The sequence below is a fragment of the Scyliorhinus canicula genome, chromosome 15, assembly GCF_902713615.1.
Source record: "Scyliorhinus canicula chromosome 15, sScyCan1.1, whole genome shotgun sequence".
NCBI classification, from domain to species: domain Eukaryota; kingdom Metazoa; phylum Chordata; class Chondrichthyes; order Carcharhiniformes; family Scyliorhinidae; genus Scyliorhinus; species Scyliorhinus canicula.
Window position 1 is genome coordinate 28,747,312 of NC_052160.1, and position 17,993 is coordinate 28,765,304.

The 17,993-nt window shown below is 49.9% G+C and overlaps 1 protein-coding gene across 1 annotated transcript in view; it reads right to left on the reverse strand.

Moving 5' to 3' along the window:
- Nucleotides 1-17,993, reverse strand: part of ift140 (intraflagellar transport 140 homolog (Chlamydomonas)) — a 174,426-nt gene that overhangs the window by 21,639 nt on the left and 134,794 nt on the right. The window contains exons 21-24 of the mRNA XM_038820731.1: nucleotides 16,614-16,709; nucleotides 10,312-10,444; nucleotides 8,162-8,305; nucleotides 3,988-4,116 (exon numbers count right to left, since the gene is read on the reverse strand). Of these exons, the coding sequence (XP_038676659.1) occupies nucleotides 3,988-4,116; nucleotides 8,162-8,305; nucleotides 10,312-10,444; nucleotides 16,614-16,709 (502 nt within the window). The remainder of the gene's footprint in view (nucleotides 1-3,987; nucleotides 4,117-8,161; nucleotides 8,306-10,311; nucleotides 10,445-16,613; nucleotides 16,710-17,993) is intronic.

Below are 17,993 nucleotides of genomic sequence, written 5' to 3' on the forward strand. Positions count from 1 at the left end.
GCGGATGAGCTGACGGACAAAGCCTCGTCCTATGAGATGGGAGTGAGGAGGAGGGCCTTCCTGGTTCTCCGGGCATGCTAGCCCCTCACCGCCACCTGTCCTCCATCCTCCGGCTCCTTCTGCATCCTCCCTGGGCTCGTCCTCCATTCCCTCCTGCTACTCCTTAGCCGTGGCAGCATTTCCTTCCTCCCCTCCAACAGCATGTTGCCCCGCTGCTGTGCCAGGTTGTGGCGGGCAGACTGCATTGTGAACAGTCCGTTGCACCACTCAATGAAAGCATGGGTAGCAACATGGGCCTCGTTTCATCAGGTCTCTGCCTCGATCTCTGGCCTCTGCACTGACGACATCACCCAGGACCTCAGCGGGTACCCTTTATTCCACCCCCCCCCCCCCCCCCCCCCCCCCAACCCCCAAGAGCCAACCCGTCATCCTGGGACGGTCCTTCTAGACGTCTGAGATCTCAAGAGTGTAGCTCAGGATGTAGCTGTCATGCATACTCCCTGGGAAGCATGCACACACATGCACGATTCAGAGATGGTGGTTGCATACAAGTTCAACATTCAGGGAGTGGAACCCCTTCTTGTTAATGATGGGCAATCGCTGACGGGCCCAAGGCAACATGCGTGCCATCAATTACACCCTGGACCTGGGGTATCCTGGTGATGACAGAGGATCCTGCAGCCATCTTGGTAGGCTTGGTCCAGCTCAAAGTCTTAAAAAATAAATTTAGAGTCCCCAATTCTTTTTTTTCCCTGATTAAGGGGCAATTTAGCATGGCCAATCCACCCACCCTGCACACCTTTGGGTTGTGGGGGTGAAACCCATGCAGGCATGGGGAGAATGTACAAACTCCAGACGGACAGTGACTCGGGGCCGGGATCGAACCCAGGTCCTCGGTGCCGTGAGGTAACAGTGCTAACCATTGCACCACCGTGCCGCCCTGGTCCAGCTCAAAGTTGATAAAGTCTGATGCCCGGGCATACAGAGCTTCTGAGATCTCATGGATTGTGGGCTGTAGCTGGTGATAGACCGAACAAGTCCCAGCTCGACCTCTGGAATTAATCCGTTGCATAAAGGTTCAGGGCTGTAGTGACCGGGAGTGGGTGTCGTCCTCTTGCACAGGGTGCCAGGTCTGTGCGGATGTGACACAGGTGCCACCTTGTCTCTTTGGTGAGACGGAGTCTCCTGTGGCACATCTCCTCGAAAGATCAACAACACTTGTGCACCTTGGGCCATCTCTGATGTTTGCCTCTGGGTTCCTCCTCGGCCTGACGGGCGGCCAGGTCTTCAGGTTGTGGGGTGGCACCTTGCACATGGGGTGCTGCCTCCAGCCTGCGTCAACACTGCTGTCTTCACCAGCATCTGGCACCACCACGGTATCCTCTGCAGGACTAACGCCACCATCCATTTTGGAATCTGGAAGGAACGGGAGAGGGAGAGAGACCAACAATCAGTTAGGACATCCACCCCGGGACCCTCAAATCCACCAAGCCCCCCCACCCTTATATGTCCCGCCTTCTCTTAGAGTGTCATAGGCGAGTCAGTTGTGCTGGAGAACCTCGCTCTGCAGACTCACTCCCGGCTGCATCAGGAGTCCCTAGACCCCAAACCGGGAACATTAGGGAGACTGTACCAAGGTGCCCTTCCCTGATCCACACATCACCTTTTGGTTGCATTGATATACCCAGTGCTGAAGCCCAGTTCTTGTGTCTGATTGTTGTCAGCTGCCTCCATGGTGCTGACGCTTCACGAGGTTAGGCAAACTGTTCGGGCTTCAAAGTTTGACTGAAATGCGATGCAATAATCATCGTCTGAGGCATGTACCCATGAAAAGCCACTTGAGAATATTTTATTGGCAATAACGGTCAACAGTAACAAAGATTCAAAAATCAACTATGTAACATTCCACATATCACACTAACCATTGATCAACAAGGAAGCGTCTCCGTTTCATATTGGTTCCAATACAAAGCTATATCAGCTCATTTTCACAAAAAAACAAACACACAGTATCACCCCTCACAGCTTTGACAAAGAGTCATTGGACTCGAAACGTTAGCTCTTTTCTCTCCCTACAGATGCTGCCAGACCTGCTGAGATTTTCCAGCATTTCTCTTTGGGATCACCCCTCACTGGTTCCCCACCCCTTCACAGAAACGGAGGACAAGTTTGAGAATGTTTTATCGTGTCCAGAAACTTGTTGCAGAAATGATCTGTCCATCAATGCGTTACTTGTTGGTTGTTCCATGTATCAGTGGCAGTCTCCGTCCATGAGCCGTAGCTATGCAGGCCCTCCCACACGGCCCTGTGCAGGCCCTCCCACACGGCCCATTCTCATAACCAAAGCATGGCATCCACATATTCCACTGCTGCTCAAGATGCAGTTGACCACCCTTGACTTCCAGCATGTTTGACCCGTGGTGACATGCAAGGTACATCAGCACTCACCACACATGCAACAAAAGTATCAGCAATCTGTGAAAGCATTTCTTTTCAATGTCTGCAGCAAGTTGCTCATTTGGATCAATGTCACGCACCAGATCCTGCAATGTCTTTTTGCTTCAAACCTGACTATGTTCCGGACTCACACGTCCCCCAGAGCCCGGTGTTCCAATTTCTAGGTAGCTTGGAAGAAATTGGCTACAGAAAAATACAGAAAAAATGTTCCATAACAGCAACAGCAGCCTCCAGACATCTGCAGTCACCAGCAGCAATAAGGAGCAAACACAACCTGCAAATATTTGAGTTTATTGATAGTATCAAAATGCAAAAGACTACAATGAGGACACTTGGCACCCAGAACACACTCCAAGGAACACCAGCGACCTGCATGGCTTCCATAACGGGAGCAGCAGGTGGCTACTGAACATAAAAAGTCACCGGTAGTCCCTGAAAGTGTACCCGGCCCAACCTCCGGACTGCGCATTCGAGCTGGTCTGCCGTCACTCCTTTCCTGCAGTATCAGCATCTGATCTTCCATTGCCATCCTGTCCGAGGACCGGGCCACAGGAACACAACGGGCATTAACAGGTGACCCACAGGTCCAGAACAGAATACACAATCAACACACAAAGGAGGTCTGTAAAAACATCCACAGACTGCTCGAGCAATCTCCATGCATCCTCAGTCCGGTCGTAGGCCTGCCAAAATCCTTCCCTCACTGCACTCCAGGTAAAAGAGACCAAAAGGCCATCTTTCTTACTTCCCTTCATCCAGAAAGCAGCACGTAAGCCCAAGGTGAAGAGACAGCAGGCAAGCAGTGAACAAATTCTCAGCTACAGCAGCTTCCAAGCATTTGCAAGTCACCAACAGGAGCAAGCAGCAAACACAACCTGCAGCTGGGAAGTGCTTTCACGACTAACAAGGCCAATTCCTTATTAACAATAGCCTTTGGCTGTGAAGCTAGAGTTTTCTCACAGTCAAAGTGACCATCAGCATATAACTAAGAACAGGCTCTGTCCTGGAAATGTTTGGTAGGACAGACAGGCCCCTGTTATGAGTATCCACAATATTTAAAGTTGGCTTCAAGGCCTCACGAAAGAAAAGCCCCTCACCGTGCCCCTCCTGTGCCCTTGAGCTGCATGTCCAATGACGGAAATGGCTCCTCCTCAGTTCCTCTCAGCAGCCATTGCGCCTGCTTCACGTTTTTAAAAAGGAGCACTAAATGCCGGCAAGTGATTTCTCACTAGGGAGCTGGTTAATTCCCGGGAAGTCAATACATTTGGCTTCAATCACGCTAATGAGATGGAAATTAATGAAAACTGGGGTTAACGATGCGATGGCCATATTTGGACGTGATCCGGAACTCGCCATCGGGAGCAGGCGGTTAGATAGCAAACTGATTTGCGCACGCCACGAATCTCGATTTTGGCCTTTCCCGTTATTTAACTGGCATGTCCAGATCTGTGCTGAGCACAACGTGGTGGTTAAATTGCACCCTTTATTGAAGATACAAACATCAGAGGAGTATGAAAGATTGAAGTGTACCTTATGATAGAGCATCACAGCACGGTCCATTTGGAGCCCCTTCTCCTCGTAGTAGCGGGCTGCTTCCATCATGTCCTCTGGGGAGCTCAGGAGAGACAAGTTCATCAGATGATCATCAAGGCCACTGTCCTGAATAATGATGTGTTCACAAAGTCCAGCTATTAATACCCTCTATTTCTCACCAACAGTAAAACAATATAGTAAAACAATAAACCTAATTTGAACATTCAGAACACATGGGCATGTATGCCCATTTTTTGGTGAATTTGTGAGGCTAACTACATATTTGCAATGAATTATGGTCAGTCTGGGACTGTGGATTTGTGCAGACGAGGTATCACTAAAACCTATGTATTACTGGTTCCTTCTAGGGCAGACTTTCATATAGAACATAGAACATAGAACAGTACAGCACAGAACAGGCCCTTCGGCCCTCGCATGCCATGAATTGGTTGGTTTATAATAATAATCATTATTAGTGTCACAAGCAAGCTTACATTAACACTAGAATGAAGTTGCTGTGAAAAGCCCCTAGTCGCCACACTCCGGTGCCTGTTCAGGTACACTGAGGGAGAATTCAGAATGTCCAATTCACCTAACAAGCACGTCTTTTGGGACTGAGGGAGGAAACCGGAGCACCCGGAAGAAACCCATGCAGACACAGGGAGAACATGCAGACTCCGCACAGACAGTGACCCAAGCTGGGAATTGAACCAGGCTCCCTGGTGCTGAGAAGCAACAGTGCTAATCACTGTGGCTACCGTGCTGCCCATATGGTAGTTGCTGGTTGTTGCTTGGCTTTTAGCTCTATCTTCGAATGATCAATGCCTGTTACTAATTTGACAATATAGTGTCTACTCCTAAAATGTGAAAGGTGTAATATGTATGTTTAGAGGTGTAACCATTAATTATAAAGATTTGCTTCTAATTCCATATTATCAAGATTTGAGAGATCAGGGCTGGGTTTCTCCGAGCTTGCGCTCTGTGCAGGGGAGGAGAATGGGCGTCAGACCCACGATCGGGTCCGGCGCCTTCACGATTCTGCGCAGATTGGAGAATTGCCGGCAGTCGCGCGAGCGCGTTCAATGCGGCGATTCGCCGGCAGCTGGCCGAGTTCCCGCCAGAGTGGTTCTAACATGGTTCCACCCGGTGGGCACTCGGAGTGGCGGCTGCCGTTGTTGGGGGATCCGTCACCGGGGGGGTCGTCGTACAGGACGGCCAGTGTTCCAATCGGGGGCGCGCGCGATCTTGGGGGGGGGGGGGGGTTATTTTGTGGGGGCCGGCTTGCTCTGTGGGTCTGCCTTGTTGCACGGACGCGCGACCGAAGTGCAGGGCCCCGTATCGGCAGCCGGAGCTGCGCAGAGCACTCCGGTGCCCTGCTGGCCCCCTCCAGGTAAGTGAATCGCTGGGCCAAGGGGCCCGTTGATGCCGCTGTGAAACTCTCTGGTGTTTACGCCAGAGTCAACAATTAGCCGCCGTTTTAGAGAATCCCGGCACCGCTTTTTAAAATTCATTCATGGAATGTATGTGGCGTTTATTGCCCATTCCAAATTATCCTTGCCAGGCCATATCAGAGGGCATTTTTAAGAGTTCACCACATTGCTGTGGATCTGGATTCACATTTAGGGACCAGGTAAGGATGGCAAATTTCCTCCCAGAAAGGACATTAGTGAGGCAGATGGGTTTTATGACAATAGGTTCATGGTCACGGACTGCGAATTCCAGATTTTTATTGAATTCAAATGTCACCAGCTGCCATGTTGGGTTTACTCTGGGTCTCTGGAATACTATGCCACTGCCCCCCCCACTAATCACTGACAACGTTTAAGCTCACTTTGGGTGGCACGGTGGTGCAGTGGTTAGCACTGCTGCCTCACGGCACTAAGGACCCAGGTTCGATCCAGGCCCCAGGTCATTGTCCGTGTGGAGTTTGCACATTTTCCCAGTGTCTGCGTGAATCTCACCCCCACAACCCAAAGATGTGCAGGGTAGGTGGATTGACCATGCTAAAATGCCCCTTAATTGGAAAAAATAATTGGGTACTCGAAATTAAAAAGGTTTGAGCTCACTGGTATGAAGGGATGCACTCAACATAATTCAGGCCTTGGGTGACTGCCTGTGCAGAGTCTGCACGTTCTCTCAGTGTCTGTGTGGGTTTCCTCCAGGTGCTTCGGTTTCCTCCCACAGTCCAAAGATGTGCAGGTTAAGTGGATTGACCATGTTAAATTGCCCCTCAGTGTCCAATGATGTGTAGGTTAAGTGGAACAGGGTGGGGGCGTGGGCCCAGGTGGAGTGCTCTTTCAGAGCAGCGATGCAGACTCGGATGGGCCGAATAGCCTCTTTCTGCACTGTAGGGATTCTATGATTCTAGCACAATTGCACAGGGTATTGGTGAGACCAAAGTTGGATTTGTGTATGCTGTTTTTACCCACGGAAGGACGTTATAGTGGGATGCAACCAAGGTTTACTAGACTGGCTCTGGGGTGAGAGCACTGTCTTATGAAAAGAAGACATCAGGCCTATATTCCCAAAGTTTACAAGAATGAGGGGTGATCTCATTGAAGCTTATAAAATTCTTGAGGGCTTGACAGGGTAGGTGCTGAAAAAAATCTTTTCCTTGTGGAATCTAGAATCCATTTGGGAGACTATGTCCTCCTGCCCATGAGAAGTGCAATGGATTTATGTTCCCTCTGAGAGTGCAAATCAGAAAACAAGTCAGCTGGCCACCCCCCCTCCCCAAATCGCCAAGGATGACCCCGCCCCCGACCGCCGCATCGCAATGCAGCCCCCATCCCAGGATTTTCTGGGTGCCCGCCTTCCCCCAAGTACGGGAACCCTCCCCCCACCCACCGAGGATCCCCCTGATAGGGAGACCAGCCCCCCAGGGACCACCTTAATAGAGAGATGCCCGCAGGGACCCCCTAACTAAAGTAACCCCCACAGAGACCCCCTAATTACTGGAACCCCCACAAAGACCCCCTAGCTAGAGGTATTCCCCCACAGTGACCCCCTAACCAGAGCGACACCCCCCAGCGGGACCCCATAACTAGAGGGACCCCCCTCCACAGGGACCCCTTAACTAGAGGGACCCCCCACAGGCAACCCCCAACTAGAGGAACCCCCAAGCTATTGGAACCACACTACAGAGACCCCCAAACTGGATTGACCCCCCACTAAGTACATTCCAATCACTCACGCATTTGATTTCAATGCATTTAGCTCTCTTTCATGTGGTTGATGTCTGTAAACATTGGGGTTTCAGCACTTAGAGTCGCTCATCCGTGAAGGGAGATGAATGAATCAAGGCTGCAGCTATTTTATGGAAGTTGTCAATCACAGCCCACTACTAAAAATGAATGAATGGCTAGCAGCTACAGGATCTGAGGGATTTAAACACAGGTCACAACTGTTTCCTTTCCAGGAATAGACAGGTGGTGCTTCCAGGTCATGAAGACCCATTTGCATCCACTAGTATCTCCCTGCTGGAACACGGATGCAAACCCCGTCTGTCCAACCAGCCGGGGGCCAGAGCATAGCGGTAGGTTCGGCACCTGGCGCGAACCTTGATTTCGGCCTGACGCACGATTCTCTGCCTGATCGCGATCTGTGTTGCCGGCCTCGCGGGGTACATAATCCAGTCCAGTGTCTCAGAATAAGGGGTTGATCATTTAGGACTGAGATGAGGAAACATTTCTTCACTCAAAGGGATTTGAATTTTTGGAAATCTGTACCCTAGAGATGGCCAGTCATTCAAGCAAAGGTCAATCGATTTTTGGACTACAAGAACGAGGGGATATGGGGATAGTACAGGAAAGTGAAGTTAAGGTAGAAGATAATATTTAATGGTAGAGCATGCTCCTAGGATAAATAGGGATTTAGGAGCAGAAGTAGGCAATTCAGCCCTTTGAGCCTGCTCCACCATTCAATCAGATCATTGCTGATCTCTTCCTGGTCTCAAAGCCACCTCCCTACCTGTTCCCCGTATCAAATGATTGGCTCCAGCTCCCATTTCTTATGTTGGTGAGGGCTTGAATGTTGGGGACAGAATTTAGGGGTCTAAAACTACAAAGTAGGGCTCAGGGCTGAACTTCCTTGAATAGAGAAAATTACTGGAGACATAAGCAGCTTTTTTTAAATGAACATGATTGAACAATCAATCAGTGATAGTGCTAACCTTGCAGAGGCGAATTGCATTATTGTAGGCCTGTGCACGGGTGTAGAAGTGAATGGCCTGTTTAACATCATCCCGAGCTTCATACTGACGGGCCAGGTGATAAGAGGCTGCATGGTTCCCTGTTTCATTGGCAATTTCAGAGGCCTATAAAGAAAAACAATCACAGCCTATCATCGATGCAGTTTCACCAATCATTTTAACAGTGCACAGAGCACATCAAGGACTGCTAAATATTTACTTGTAAACATTAGCACTTTGCAATATTCTCCCAGCTTAGTATAAAGTCAATGACAATAACTTGCATTTATCTAGCTGTGGTACCTTTAATGTTATGACCCAAGACAATTTGCAGGAACATTATCAGACACAATTTAACACAGGGGCTACATAAGATATTAAGACAGGTAACAACTTGATCAAAGAGATAGGTTTTCAGGTCTGTCCTAAAGGAGGTGGGGTTTAATGTAAGGGAATTAATGAGCATCGGGGCTCAGGCAACTGAAGGCACAATCATCAAGGTGGAATAATTAAAACCAGGGATATGGAAGCTGCCAGAATTGGAGGAGTGCAGAAATCCCAGAGGGCTGTGAGGCTGGAACAGGTTAGAGATAAAAGGAGAGGCCACGGAGGGATTTGAAAACCAGGAACATTTTAAAATAGAGGTGTTCATAGAATTTACAGTGCAGAAGGAGGCCATTCGGGCCATCAAGTCTGCACTGGCCTTTGGAAAGAGCACCCTACTTAAGCTCACTCCTCCACCCTATCCCCTTTTCTTTGGACATCAAGGGCAATTTAGCATGGCCAATCCACCTAACCTGCACATCTTTGGACTGTGGGAGGAAACCGGAGCACCCGGAAGAAGCCCACGCAGACACGGGGAGAATGTGCGGACGAGCACATACAGACAGTGACCCAAGCTGGGAATCGAACCTGGGACCCTGGTGCTGTGAAGCAACTGTGCTAAACACTCTGCTACCGCGCTGCCCATGTTGACATATCATCAGGGTAGAGATGATGGGCGAATAGGTTGGAAACCAAGATTATGAACAGTCTGATTCAGTTTCTGACAATGGCCAGGGATAGGGATACAGGATATAGGACTGAAGACCGGCTTGGTATTGAGAAGTGGACAGGCTGTGTGAAGTCATGGTGACAAACAGTTCCAAATTTTGAGGTACAAAAGCCTGAGCACAGAGTTAAATTTTCTGATGATACAAAATTGAACACACAGTTGATGGACTTGGGAGAGGCTGATAACATTCAAAGGAACCACCAAAACAGATGGGACCTGGGATTTTGTGAATAATGCATGGAAATCAACACACACAGGAAGCAGAATAACCATCACCTGGTGACTGGGTGTCTATTGGCAAAGGTTAAAAGAGGATTTCAGTGTGATTAAGGAAAAAAACATAAGATCTAATTGCATTCCAACCTCCCCAAGATGTCCCAAAGCATGTTAGAACAAATGGATGACTTCAATGCAGTAATTATTTTGTGGGCAAACATGGCAGCCAGCCAGACTGCACATAGCAAAATACCAAAACATAAATAATGTTTATTCTATACAATTCATAGGCAATACAAATGATTATGATCACAAATTTTATGACAATTGTGAGATACAAATACACAAGAACTTGTGTTATATATTTATATGGCAGAAATGAGATGAATAATCAGCTAATTGGTTTTTGTGGCATTTGTTGCAGAAATACTGCTGCCTCAGACACTTTTGAACTGTGCTATGGGATCTGAATCTGAGGTACTGGAACAAGCGGGCAGGATCTTAAGCTAACATCTCACCTGAAATACAACACCAATGGAAAGCTTTTACAAGGGAATCTAATTTTAGGACCATAAGAAGTTGCATAGCCCTGTATATTTATAATGTCCAAATCTGAATGCAGTCTTGCACCTTCCTCTCAAGAAGATATTGGTCCATTGTAGGGGTTTAGAAGAGTGACATGTATATATGTTAAAATATGGGACTAATAATTAAAATGAGCTGCCATGTGTTCAGCCAATGCTACTATAGGGAACACTGTTATCCCCAAGCTTCCAGGACCATTGAATGCCAGCTGTGGAATGTGGCTGGTCAGGGTGAACACTTAGCCCTCCTTCAGTGACAATGTCTTCTCCTTTCTTACCTTTTGTATATTGCCAAGGTAACAATGAACACGGACAAGGGAGAGGTAGTCTTGTGCCTTCTCATAATATTTCAAAGCCGAGTCCATGTCTGCTTGACTTTCCAAGTATTGGGCCCACCATTTCCATAAGCTCCTGTGATCAGCAAGGACAATGTAAGAACTCAGCACAGTGGCTCTGCTGACACCAGCTGTAAGCAGAGCCCAATAAAACCACATACTTGTCTAATGGCTTGGCATTTTAAGAAATCACCTGCAGTAATCAATAAGAAAAATGGTAGATTTGTTCCCTGAGCATCGGCTTTCACGGTGGACAAAATACCAGTGGTACAAGGGGACCTAAAAATACGTGAAGGGGAGGAAAATAGTGGATTTAATATAAGCAAAATGTTGGCCATGGAGAAAATAATGAGGCTTAAGAAAGTCAAACCTCTTGGACATGATAGTCTCTACCAAGGGTACTTAAAGAAATAGTTGAGGAGGGGCAGCACGGTGGTTCAGTGGTTAACACTGCAGTCTCACGGCGCCGAGTCCGATCCCGCCTTTGGGTTACGGTCAGTGTGGAGTTTGCACATTCTCCCCGTGTTTGCGTGGGTTTCGCCCCCACAACCCAAAGATGTGCATGGTAGGTAGATTGAACATGCTAAATTGCCCCTTAATTGGAAAAAATAAATTGGGTACTCTAAATTTAAAAAAAGAAATAGTTGAGGAAAATGCAGACAGGTTAGCCAGAATTTTCCAAAACTCTGGATTCAGAAATTGCACCTATGGTTTGGAAAATTGCAAGCTTCACTCCATTAAATAAAAAGGGAAGGAGGGAGTTTTTAAAAAAAATTCATTCTTGGGTTATGGGCATTTACTGTCCATCATGCACTGACTTTTGGCTTACAAGGCAACATATTACTTGCAGGTTTTTAAAATCCCAATTTAAATTCTCAATCTGCCATCCTGTGATTTCATCTGGCCTCTAAATTGTTAGACCAGTAACATAACCACTGAACTACTAGGTCTGGTTTACATAATAATGGGATTTGACAGGATAAATAAATTAATTTCTCTGGTGGGGAAATGTAGCTCAAGAGAGCACAGTTTAAAATTAGAGTTAAGCCATGCAGGAGTGAAACCAGGAAGCATGTTTTCACAAAAAGAGTAGTGGGAACTCTTTTCTCTAAAAATCTGATGGGTCAATTGAAATGTTCAAGGCTGAGGGCGCGATTCTCCAGAAAGATTTCCAAGTGTTGTAGCGAGCGGGAACTGCCGCAAGCAACGCAATGTTAAATGGTCCACTTAACGAGGCCCACAGGCTTCACGCCACAAACGAAGGCTCACTTGCCGATTTGCCAGAACTGCGCACGCCAGCACCCCGCTAGCAAAGTCGCTCAGCACTTAAACAGCACTTGCACAGCCAACTTCACTCAGCTTGCAGCCATGGCGTTGAAACGTCCAAACCAAAGATTTGGATACACAGACCTGGGGAGGCTCCTAGATACATTCAAGGCCAGGAGGGATGTCCTATTCTCTTGAGGGTCTCAGAGGATGAGTCACAGGGCTGCCCGGGTCGAAGTGGCAGTGGCAGACAGCTCAGGAAGCGTGACCAGGAAGATTAGCCTCCAGTGTTGCAAAAAAGGTCAACCACCTACACTGGGCTGCATGCGTGAGTAGACCACCCCCGCACAGAGACCTTTCCGCCCCCACACAAGCATCCAACCCCCCAATCCACCATGTGCCTCCCCAAACCTCCCTTCGTCCCCCCCTTCCTACAAACCCCCCTCTCCCACCACCACTGTGAACGACGAATGCGGCTAACGATGCCCTCTCTTTGTCTCTGCAGTGGGGATACTGGTGCACAATGTTAACAGCATTAGTGAGGGTGTCCAAGGCATGGCTCAGTCGGTGACAGCCATGGCTGAGGGCCTCAGCAAAATGTACAACTCGCTGTGGGAGGTGACCCAGTACCGGACGGACCTTGATGAGGTAGTGAAGGACATGGCCTGCTCTTAGATGGGAATGGCCGAGGCGCTGTGGAGCTTGTCACAGACACAGGTGGACATTGCCAAGTCACTGCAGAGCATGGCCCAACCATGGAGGAGCATCGCCGAGGGCATCGACAGCATGGTGCAGTCATTGGGGAGCCACCAGAGCTGGCAAAGCCAGATGATGCAGGGGCAGCAGGGGCTCGAACCAGCTGCCCCTCCATCCCGAGGTGAACCCTAGGGCCCTATGGCACCGACCGGGAGGAGGGGGCGCTGGGTACCAACCCGGACCCGTCCCATGCAGTGGGGATGGTGGCCACCAGCTCCCTCGAGTTCCACCCCTCTCATGAGGCCGTGTCTCGCAGTCAGCACCAGGAACATGTCGGCACAGCTGTACGTGTATTGCCAACAAGAGCGCTGGGGGCCTTCCGGCTCAATAGGACATCTGCCAGAGGCATCAAAGGCCACGGGGCCTCTGATGTGCATGCTGCGGACCTAGTGTCAGAGCAAGAAAAGCCAAGCACATCGAGGATCACGGAGGGTATTGGAGGAGGGGGAGCTGAGTGGGTGGAAGGGAGAGTGGGGCAGCAGCACCATCGGGAGAGTGGGGCATTGTTGGGACATTTGTGAAGCATTAAAAACCCTTCACCACAACCAGTATGACAGATCGATCACCATCTTAACCCCAATGTGGGCTGACAGAACCCCTGTCCATCACTCCAGGCATTCCCCTTCCCCCGCCACACACACACACCCCGGGCCCAACCGGGTGCAGGTGATGGGTGTGAGCAAGCACTCAGCAGACAGGGTCAGACTATGGGATAGATTGAGGAGCGCCAGTGCTCAGCTCTCTGTGGGTTATCATCACCCCCCCCCCCCGACAGTGACCCGCTGATGGTGCCGACACGGTCCCAGCACCCTGGAGTGATGTTACACAGACCTGGGAGGGTGGGAAATGGGGAGAGGGAAGTAGTGATGACGGACCACCCTGCATCCTATGTGAAGGGTGCGAGTATGAGGGCCTCCCGGCCCCTCTGGGCTTGCCGGAACCCATGCCGCTGCAGCGGTCCTGCCGCATCTGGCTGGTCCTCTGGACGCGCTCCAGCCCTTGCTAGTCCGACGCCTCCTCATTACCCTCCTCAGAGGTGGCCATATGTTCCTCATCCCCCACCTCCAGCATGTCATCCCACTGCTGTGCCAGGTTGTGGAGGACACCACAAAGTGGGCGACCCTCCCGGGGGTGTAGTGCAGGACACCACCAGAGCGGCTGAGGCATCGGAAAGCAATTTGAGCAGTCTGATGCACCGCTCAATGGCAGCTCGGGTGGTCACATGGGCCGTGTTGTACCGGGTCGCCGATCTCCGTACTGGCGTCATAGGCCAGGTCCTCAGCGGTTACCCCTTATCCCCCAAGAGCCAACTGGCCATCCTGGGGTGGACACTCCCTGGGAAGCGTGCACACACGTGCATGGTCTGCATGTTGTGGTCACACAAGAGCTGTATGTTCAGGGAGTGGAACCCCTTTCTGTTGATGTAGGGCACTCCCAGCTGGCCTGGTGTGCGCAAGGCGATATACATGCAGTCTATCTGCTCCTGGAGCTGGGGCATCCAGATGGCATAGAATCCGACTCTCTGGGCATCCTGTTGGGCTTGGTCCTTGAAAGTAAAAATTTTTTTTTTTTTTTTTAAAAAGAGTACCCAATTCATTTTTTCCAATCAAGAGTCAATTTAGCATGGCCATCTTTGGGTTTTGGGTTTTGGGTGCGAAACTCACGCAAACACGGAGACAATGTGCAAACTCCACACGGACAGTGACCCAGAGCCGGGATCGAACCTGGGACCTCGGCTGTGGGGCAGCAATGCTAACCATTGCGCCACCACGCTGCCCCAGTCCACATCAAAGTTGATGTAGTTTTCCGCCTGGGCATACAGGGCATCTGTGAACTGTCGGATGCTGCTGTGGGCTGTGGCCTGCGAGATGGCACACAGGTCCCCACTCGAGCCCTGGAAGGATCCTGAGGCATAAAAGCTAAGGGCTGCAGTGACCTTGACAGCCACAGAGAGCGGGTGTCCTCCTCCTCCACCTGGTCCCAGGTCCGCGTGGACATGACACAGGTGCCGCACCATCTCCTTGTTGAGGGAAAGCCTCCTGCGGCATGCTCTGAATTCAGTTTGAACGACCAGCGACGCTTGTACACGCTGGGCTGTCACGGACCTCCCCCTCTTTGCATCAGTATTCACCAAAGAGAAGGAATTGGTGGATATTGAGTCTGGAAAAGGGTGTGTAGATAGCCTGGGTCACATTGAGATCCAAAAAGACGAGGTATTGGGCGTCTTGAAAAATATTAAGGTGGGTAAGTCCCCAGAGCCTGATGGGATCTACCCCAGAATATTGAAAGAGGCAAGAGAGGAAATTGGCTAGGTCATAGAAGGCAGAGAGTAGCAATGGAAGGGTGCTTTTCTGATTGGAGGGCTGTGACTAGTGTTGTTCTGCAGGGATCAGTGCTGGGACCTTTGCTGTTCGTAGTATATATAAATGATTTGGAGGAAAATATAACTGGTCTGATGAGCAAGTTTGTGGACGACACAGATGGGCAGCATGGTTGGCGCAGGCTTGGAGTGCCGAAGGGCCCGTTCCTGTGGTGTACTTTTCTTTGTTCTCTGCATCACACCGTGGCCTGATGGGCGGCCAGGCACTCAGCATGTGGGACAGGGTCTGGCCCATGGTCCGCCTCCTCTAGCCTCTGCAGACACTGCCGCCATCACCGGCATCTGGCTGATCGGCCTACCAGCAGCACTGCTCGGGCCTGTTTCTGCGAGGTCCAAAATACAGGAATTGGGAACAGTCAGTGGCTCCCACCCCGGAATCCTCCATCCCTCCACTGATCTTCACCCCCCTCCTTCCTCCACAGCGGGCCCCCCTCAACAGACCCCAGGCCCTGTACCCCTGACACCCACACATAATGTAATCTGGACCGTGCACTGGTCTCCTCCCCGTTACACTCACCCACCCTCCAGCCGTGGACATGTCCCCGGTGCTGGGGTCCATCCCCTGAGTGTTCGGATCTCAGCTGTTGCCTATGTGTTGCCTCTTGCTGTGCTCAGGCAAGTGTCTCGGCATCACAGTCTGATGGAATGCTAGGTAATGACTCCCACATGCTACATGGCTTGCCCACCCACAGGAATCCACTTGGGTATGTGAAGTGCTCACTTAACCACGATAGCCAATTCAGCAATAGCCTCCAGTTACACGGCGAGAGGCCTCCGCAGTTGGTGGGGGGGTTACAGGTGGTCGGTGGGGCAGGGACAAAGATTGCTCCTGGAACGGGTATACACGATTCAGGAGTTGGCATGACGGAACCGCGTGCAGTTGCCCCCCACCCCCAGCAGACCACCTCCCTCCTACCCAACATCAACCTCGACTCCCCTCATGGTGGCCCACCCGAACCGAGGGTGCTCCCCCCCCCATTGAACACCAGTACGACATGCCCAGTCCTCCCGGACTCTTAGTCTGTGAGCGAAGATGGCTACTCACCTCCTCAGCTCCCAACTGAAGCTCTTCCACAGTTCACGTTTTTAAAAAGGTATACTAGATGGTGCCAGCGTGACCACTTGCTGGGGAGGCCGCTGGTCATTGGGTGGAATTGTATGGAAATAGATTAAGTGGTGACAATTGGTTCGTCGCCATGCTACGGCGGGATCCCAATTTTGCTTATGGGGGCAGCCGGTTGCATCGCAATCTGTTTGGCACCCGTTGCGGTTATCGTTTTTGGTCTCTACTGCTATTCACCGGCCTTGTCGCACTCTCCCTTGATCGAAACAAGGCCAGAGAATCGTGCCCTGAAATTTTTGTCGGGTATGGTTATGGATATAGAGCATAGGTGGGTAAATGGAGTTGAGGTACAAAAAAGGCATAATTTAATAAAATGGTTTAAGGGACTGAATGGCTTACTCCTGATCATATGCGAGAAGAAATTTCCTATTTGCCTTATCAAAATCTTTAATATTACAAAGAAAGCCTTGTTAAATCTTCTGAATCTTTTTAGCCGAGCAGAAATAGTCCCAAATAGCTCAAGTCTCTCCTTATAACTATATTTCCTGGTATCATCCTGATGAAACAAAACTATCTACAGCCTTAATGTCCTTAATATTTGTTGTGGTCACAGTGGTATTTTGTGATCTAGCCACTGACTTATGCAAATTTATCGTTACGTCTTTATTCTACTATCCTATGTCTCGATTTATAAAACAGACAAAATCTATAACAAAAGACTATCCAACATCGTTTCAGTTACAGCATTTGCTCAGTGCTCTCAAGCTTCCTGGCACTCACTTGTCCTTTGTTTTGTTGACATATATTTCAAGTGTTTGTAGATCTTCTAGGAGCATCCTTGGTACCTCAAATCGGTGTGTGTCTGACTTTTCATAGCTGTTGGGAAGTAAAAATCAGACACTTTATGGAGCATGGATCTCACGACCCTACAAAAAGGCTGTATTGATTTTTGTTTAACTATTTTGCATCTACATTAAACCAGCTGTGAAGTATGGGCTGGAAGTCCCTTTCTAGCAGCAGTAAGAGTCCCACACGTCTCAACACAGCTGTTGAGATCTGTCTAAACACAATTCAGCACAAGGTGCTCCCAGTTGTAACTTGATTAAAAAGAGCCAAAGAGCTAATAGGTGTGAATTACTGTCTGTGTCCCACCGGAATCAAGACGGAACGGGACGCAGCCGGTAAATGCTGTAACAGGCCTCTTCTGCGATTCTCGGCAGTCGTTACCAAGATCTCGCGAGACTTCACAATCTGGACTTGCATAGTTAAGTGAACGCCAAAACTAACCAGCCCCCGGGATCTATTGGCCCCGCCGAGGAGACCCTAGCCAGGCGCAGTTTAGCACTAGTCTCCACAAACGGAACTCTTGGGGGCGGGAGGTGGGAATCTCCCAAGCTATCGGAGGCCCCCAGGTGGTCGGCCTCTGGGCAGGGTGGCACTGCCGATGCCACCCAGGCACCATGACACTGCCACCTGGGCACCCTGACATTGCCAATTGGGTACCAGGCAGGCACTGCCAGGGGCACTACCAGGTGCTAGGCTGGCAGTGCCAAGGTGCCCAGGTGGCATTTTATCTGTGCTGGGGCTCGGGGCTGCCCTGCCCATATGTGGTGGGGTGCGTGGGGCTCGCGAACAGGTGAGTTGGGGCGCTTGGGGAGGGGGGGGGGGGCGCAATCTGGGTGTTGGGATAGGGGGTTGGGAGATTGATCGTTTCCTGAACTGGCGAATAGAGCATCTCAGTGTAGGAAATGTGACAGAGAGTGGCCTCGGCGGGGAACAAAATAACAGAGTCCCATTCGATAGCAGGGCCGTTCCCAGTCTGTAAGTGCCTGGAATGAACCCGCTAAACACGCCCAAAACTGGACTCTTTTTTTGCTCCCCCCCCCATTAAATGCACCCAATTTGTTTGAAAAATGAAACAATCGGAATCATGAAAACAGTGAAATACTGCCGATGCTGGAAATCAGAAAAAGGAACAAGGAAAACTGGAAAAGCAGGTCAGGCAGCATCGGTGGAGAGAAACAGGGTTAACGTTTCAGGTTAATGGCCTTTCATCCGAACTGAAGAGAGAAATGTAAGCATTTTTAAACCAGTGAAAGGAGGCAACAAGAACAAAGGAGAGAGTCTATGATAGGGTGGAGGTCGGAGGAGATTAAATAA